This window comes from Alosa sapidissima, chromosome 22, assembly GCF_018492685.1.
Source record: "Alosa sapidissima isolate fAloSap1 chromosome 22, fAloSap1.pri, whole genome shotgun sequence".
Lineage (NCBI taxonomy): Eukaryota > Metazoa > Chordata > Actinopteri > Clupeiformes > Clupeidae > Alosa > Alosa sapidissima.
In genome coordinates this window covers 21,224,652-21,230,705 of record NC_055978.1, presented here as the reverse complement: position 1 = coordinate 21,230,705, position 6,054 = coordinate 21,224,652, and the positions used below count along the sequence as shown (strand labels likewise).

General features: G+C 42.2%; 1 protein-coding gene across 1 annotated transcript in view; it reads left to right on the top strand.

Annotated features, from left to right (window-relative positions):
• Nucleotides 1-2,257, top strand: part of bcat1 (branched chain amino-acid transaminase 1, cytosolic) — a 15,392-nt gene extending 13,135 nt beyond the window's left edge. The window contains exon 11 of the mRNA XM_042079466.1: nt 1,626-2,257. Within this exon, the coding sequence (XP_041935400.1) occupies nt 1,626-1,664 (39 nt within the window). The 3' untranslated portion in view covers nt 1,665-2,257. The remainder of the gene's footprint in view (nt 1-1,625) is intronic.
• The last annotated feature ends 3,797 nt before the right edge of the window (nt 2,258-6,054 follow it).

Below are 6,054 nucleotides of genomic sequence, written 5' to 3'. Positions count from 1 at the left end.
ACGTGAGCGACACCAAGTAAATAGAAACGTGGCGCCCATCAAAAGTTCTGCTCAAAGTGTGGCGCTACATCTCGTCGTGCAAAGCTACGCTGCGTTGCGGTCAATTAGGACAATCCAATTAAAAACAAAGGCAATCAAACTGATTTTGTCACTGTAGCTCACTCGCACGGATGCTGTTAGCACTAGGTGTCATACACACAAAAAATGATGACATGTTGTATACAGAGACAAAGAGTGCAAAGAGTTTTAATATCTCTTGTGTACCCTTACAAGACAAGATATATTATAACTACTCTCTTGTAGTGCATTCATTTCATAGACTCAGTACTACTTTCCAGTGTGTTTTGTGTGTGTGTGAGCATACATTACTACATTTATTGTGTGCACCTGTGTATGTATATATGACTATAAGTGGCTATCTGTGTGTGTGTTTGTTTGTGCTTGTGTGTAAATGCATGTGTTTGTGCATGTGTGTGTATGTTTGTGAGAGAATAGAGTATATATAAGTGTACATTCATGTGCATACATGTGTGTGTGTGTGTGTGTGTGTGTGTGTGTGTGTGTGTGTGTGTGTGTGTGTTTGCTATGTGGGATAGAGCGTAGAAGGTAGTGCCACACAGGCAACGTAGACATTGGCAAGGCTCCTGCAAGCTCTCGTTAGACCAAGGCCATAATTACACAAAGCTAATTACTTTAGCGGTGCCTTTTGTTTGCGTGCTGAAGACGAGCCCATTGAAGGGACAGATAAAGAGCCTGCGGAATGAGAGTGGGGGAGTTGGTGGTGCTAAGAGATGCGACAAAAGCCTAATGAACTATGAAATCAACAAAATGTGTTCTCTTTCCTTGAATTAAGAGAGTGAGAGAAAAAACAAGGAATTAGTGAGGAAAAGTAGAGGGGGAGGTGGTGGCTGGAATTATTCTGAAAGTGTGTGGGGCGATGTTATTACATCTGTTGACATTTCATTTGTGAGAAAGATGGCAAAAAAATGAGAGATTCTCACCAATGCGACAGACATCACAAACAAGAAAACAACAGGGAAGTAAAAAAAAAAAAACAGCAGAAAAAGAAGTCCCATTTTTTTTAAGGCAGAGAAGAGAGAGGAATAGAGAGGAATGAAAGATGGCTTCACTAATTCATCCCTCCGTCCCCCCCCTCCTCCTCCTCTCTCCTTCCTTTCATGTTAATTAGAAATCACATCCTTTTGTTTCCCTGGCCCGATGCGTATTTGCTCCACGTCCGGACCATTAGAACAAATTTGCAACATGAGACGCAAATAATTGGATTTGCAGCCATGGCTGTCGCAGAGTAGAAGCCCTCCGCCTGCGTTTGTCACATCGGCTGAGTTTACTGATGCGCTTCGCGCAGATTTAGGTTTTGTTTTGTTTGTTTGCTGTTTCTTGTGTGTGTGTGTGTGTGTGTGTGTGTGTGTGTGTGTGTGTGTGTGTGTGTGTGTGTGTGTGTGTGTGAAGTTGTTGTTGACTTGACTGTCACATTCAGCACTGGAGATTAGAGGCCTAGTGAGAAAGTTATATTTCTTGTGTATGAATGTTTGCTGTGAACTATCCATGAACTTGTAATGACCTGTTGGTGACCTTTCTGATCTTGCTCTTCTTCCCGGTACCAGTATGGCCGCACACCGAGTGAATGGAGCTTCCTGGTGTAACCTGAGGTTTCTGAACATGGGAAAGGTGGACCTCGCAGCTATGGGACGAGGGCGAAGTCACAGTGGCGGACAAACAGACAAGTGAATCTGCGAGGATCCGCACATGCACAAACACACACACACACACACACACACACACACACATGCACACACACACACACACACACACACACACACACACACACACACACACACACACAAATGCGCACACACACACAGACACAAACTCATACTTACCAAAATGTACTCTTTCTCTCTCTGTTCATGCAATGTTGTGTTAAAGTACCATTGGGACTATGTATGCTCTCATAACACTGGGGTTGTGCATCCCTTCCTCTGAAAGAGTATACTGTCTTTCACTTTGATCTTTTGGGAACTACCAAAATCTTATCCACTATGGAGTGCATTGGTGTTGTGAAATCTGTTAGCAATTATCTCTGTAGAGGAATACTCTCTTTCTTGGTCACCCGTGTACACTTAGACAACATACAAATTCCGGTGGTCACAATGCATGCACATTTACACTTAAAGGTGCTATAAGCGATGTAATGTGGACAAACCAGACTAGATGTGTGTTTGGGAAAGTTTCAATTGCACGGGAGGGAGGGGGAGGGAGTAGCGAGCTAGCTCTCTGTTTTGTTTGAACATCAACAGAAGTGACGTTACCCTGCATCGCTTATAGCACCTTTAAACTTGATGATAAGTAGCTGATACACCACTTTTGGTACTCTTAACACATGCATCATTCCCAGTTAGTGATCCCAAGATCAGACTTGTATACACTCTGCCATCATAGCTAATGATACAGATTACCAATGGGCATGCAGTAACTTAATAGAGATAAAGATAGCTATAGATGGAAATAGCTTCAGAGTACTTTGCACATCATTTCAAAAACTCCAAAGAACAAATGCAGTGATAGTGATTATGTCATGATAATTATATGCAAGTGAAGTGAAGTGAAGGTGTTGCACAATATATGTTGCCCTTCTGTACTGTCCTGTGTGTATCACTATACTCTATTATATACTATACGGTGAAACCATAAGCCATTTGCTCCGCATTACCTATGTAACATTTCATCTCACAGACGACAGGTATGACAAGTTGGGGAGGCAGAAAAGAGAAGCACAGATTTCAATGACTTTTGATATTTTTTGTTTTGTGTTACCCGTTGAGCTTACCGGACGCTGTAAAGCTCAAAAGAGTTTTGAGGCCATGAAGCTCAATAGAATTCTCAGTGAATACATGGAGTGACTATAGACGCTACTGCAGGTGGAATCACAAAAATTTTGAACTTTACCAGCATGTTGTTAAAGGCGCTCTAAGTAATGTTAAACATTTTTTTTGTCAGATACAGTAAACATCACCTCACCATCCACTAGCTGCCTGTGCCCTGAATATACTGTAAAAAAAATGCGGCCTCTGTGGATAGCCCAGGCTCCAAAAATAGCAACAAAAACAACCTGGTCCAGCCTGGACCATAAAAAACATAACACACTTTTTCGGCCAATCACAAACGTGATTGCGTGTTTAGGAGAGTTTTGTACGGGAGGTAGGGGGAGGTAGCGAGCTAGCTCTCTGTTTTGTTTGAATGTCAACAGAAGTGTCGTTACCCAACATCGCTTAGAGCGCCTTTAAAAAGCAAACCAGCACTGTATCCTAGATGAAGAACCAGCCAGAGTTGAGTTAGGGTAGAGCACATGTGGGCTGCACACACACACTGTACACTGCAGTATAGACTCTAGCAATATGCTAATGCGCTAACAGCACTTTTCAATGCACTGCAGATAGAAGTAAGCCCTCAGGACAGTTAAACGACAGCTGCTCACTGAGTCTGGGCCATGCCTGGCCTTACCGATGGTCAGTATCTGATGTAGAGCATCTGGTCAGAGGTAGGGTTGTTTCCGTTCCAGAGTTTGCTTCTATCTGAAGGTCGTTTTAACTAGAAGGATACTTGGAGAGTGCAGACCCCTGTCAAAGCAATTGCACTAATATGCAATGTTAAAGAATTGTTTTTTTAATTTATTTTTTTAAATCCTGGATCTGTCTTTTGACCCGGATCCTCTCGAAAATGTGATGGGTCTTTTCTTTGGCCCCATGCTCCACCAAGCTTCATGAAAATTCGGCTGGTGGTTTTTGTGTAATCTTTCTGACAGACAAAACAAGCTGGAAAATGACAATGAAAACATAGTTTACTCTGGTGAAAATTGCACATAAAATGGAGGGCGGGGAACCTCACACAACAGTATTGACTATAGTGTCTTACTATGAATGGGTCTCAGTGCCCATAAAGGCCCATGTTATTTCCCAATCTCTCTCCCACTTCTATCTCCACTATAGACCCTTTCAACAAGGTAAACAAAAACAATGCTTGAACATTCTATTTGGGCCCCAATCTACTTCCTCTGCATTAAGATAACATATGGAATGTTAAAAAGGAAGTCTTGTGGGGCCAACTATGATGTTGACAATGGAACTCTCTTGAAAGGGTCTATTCCTGTCGTTAGAATGGCCATCAAACCTAGAAACAACTCCTTAACAGGCACATAGTATGAGATAGACATCACTGCATAATCAGGCATACTTGAAAGTACACCCCGAGTCTTGAAGCACCATTATCTTAATTGTGCACTTTTTCCTTGTCAGTGCCCCCTAACTGTGAGTAAATAAATAATATATTTACTGTATGTGTAATGTGTGGGTGTGTGCAAAGGGACTATTAAATTATTACACTGTAGAATATTCCCACAGTCTAAGACAGTATAATGTTGGCAGACGCAGAAACAAGTTAATGAAGTTTATGCCGAACGTCATAAGGCTTAACTGGAAAACGGTCCTAATCACATCCGCGTAAAGGTCTATAGGCTACACTTAAAATAGTGCTAGATGTTTGGGCCACTGATATTCAAATTTAGTGTTGATGGGTGTAAAACATATCTTCATAATCTTCATTTGCTTTTGTACAAAGCAATAACATACGAATTTTAAAAGCAGGTTAACAGTATTACCAATTTGCCGATTGCTGAATCACTGTCAGAATCAGTGTTACCACTCCACAAGCAGACATGATTAGACCTGTGTACCAGTTTTTAGCCTTCTGACATTTGGCAAAAAATGCATTACTGACAAAATCTAGAAAAAATAAGGTCCTCCCACCCGCTTTGTTAAACTGTTAATGTGTGCATTCCTATAGGTCTCTGACCACACTAATAATAGCAATACCAAGTGCTTGTCATTCTGTTTAGGCTAAGATATGTAAGAGTATATGTAACATGTTTTCAAATTGTTTTCTTGTAGCTTTAGTTCATATAGACCCCAGTTGCCTTGACAGACATATTTGTGATCTGTGGGTGATGCGTAAAATGTGTTATACATAGAGTTCTATATTTATATAGGTGTGACATGCAGTTATTTATGTGAAGCGTTGGATGTGTTGAATTGAGCATTTGTCACCCAGATCCAATTAATAAACAAGTATCATATACCCAACAGTGTCTCTAATTCTAGAGAGATTGACGTCTGTGAAGGAAGTTGCCCACACAATGTGCGTGTGTGTGTGTGCGTGTGTGTGTGTGTGTGTGTGCGTATGTGTGTGTGTGTGCGTGTGCGTTCGTGTGTGTGTGCGTGTGTGTGCGCGTGTGTGTGTATGTGTGTGTGCGTGCGTGTGTGTGTGCGTGTGCATGTGTGTGTATGTGTGTTGGGGGTTGTATGTACTAATAGATAAATATGTGTAGTGTTTTATACAGAACCATTTAAATGTTTCTGCCTAGTTTTTTTTTCTCCCCACACCCTCCGCCCCCCTCTCTGTCTTTCTCCCCTGCTGAGTCGTGTGAAATGTGTGTAAGTGTGAAGTGCTCTGCAGCCTGTGGAAGAGAGCGGGCGGGCGAGTGGAGAAGTGAGAAGTGGCGCAGTAGGAACGCGGGGCTGTGCAGACTCGTTTAGCGCAAAGCCGTTAGTGTGACGCTCTCGGGCTAACACCAGCACATCCCACCGGGTGGCGCAATTCCTCCTGGCTCCAACCGCACCCCATGGGCTTCCTTCCAAAGACACTCACACACACTCTCACACACACATACACACACACACACACACACTGAGACATGCACACAGAATCATTAAATACATGCTCCATTTTAATTAGCCATCATTAATTTATTTGCCTTTGTTTCCCACTACAGTTGCGGCATCCAGAATGTTTTAATAAAACACACACACACACACACACACACACACACACACACACGCACACACACACATGTGCAATGTAGTTCTGTTCTGCTCGTATTTAACAATTAGTCAGAACAAACAAAACATAGAGCATTTTTTAGCGAGAGCTAAGCCAGGAATTGTAAGAGAAGGATACTCCACACTCTCAGATGCAATAATT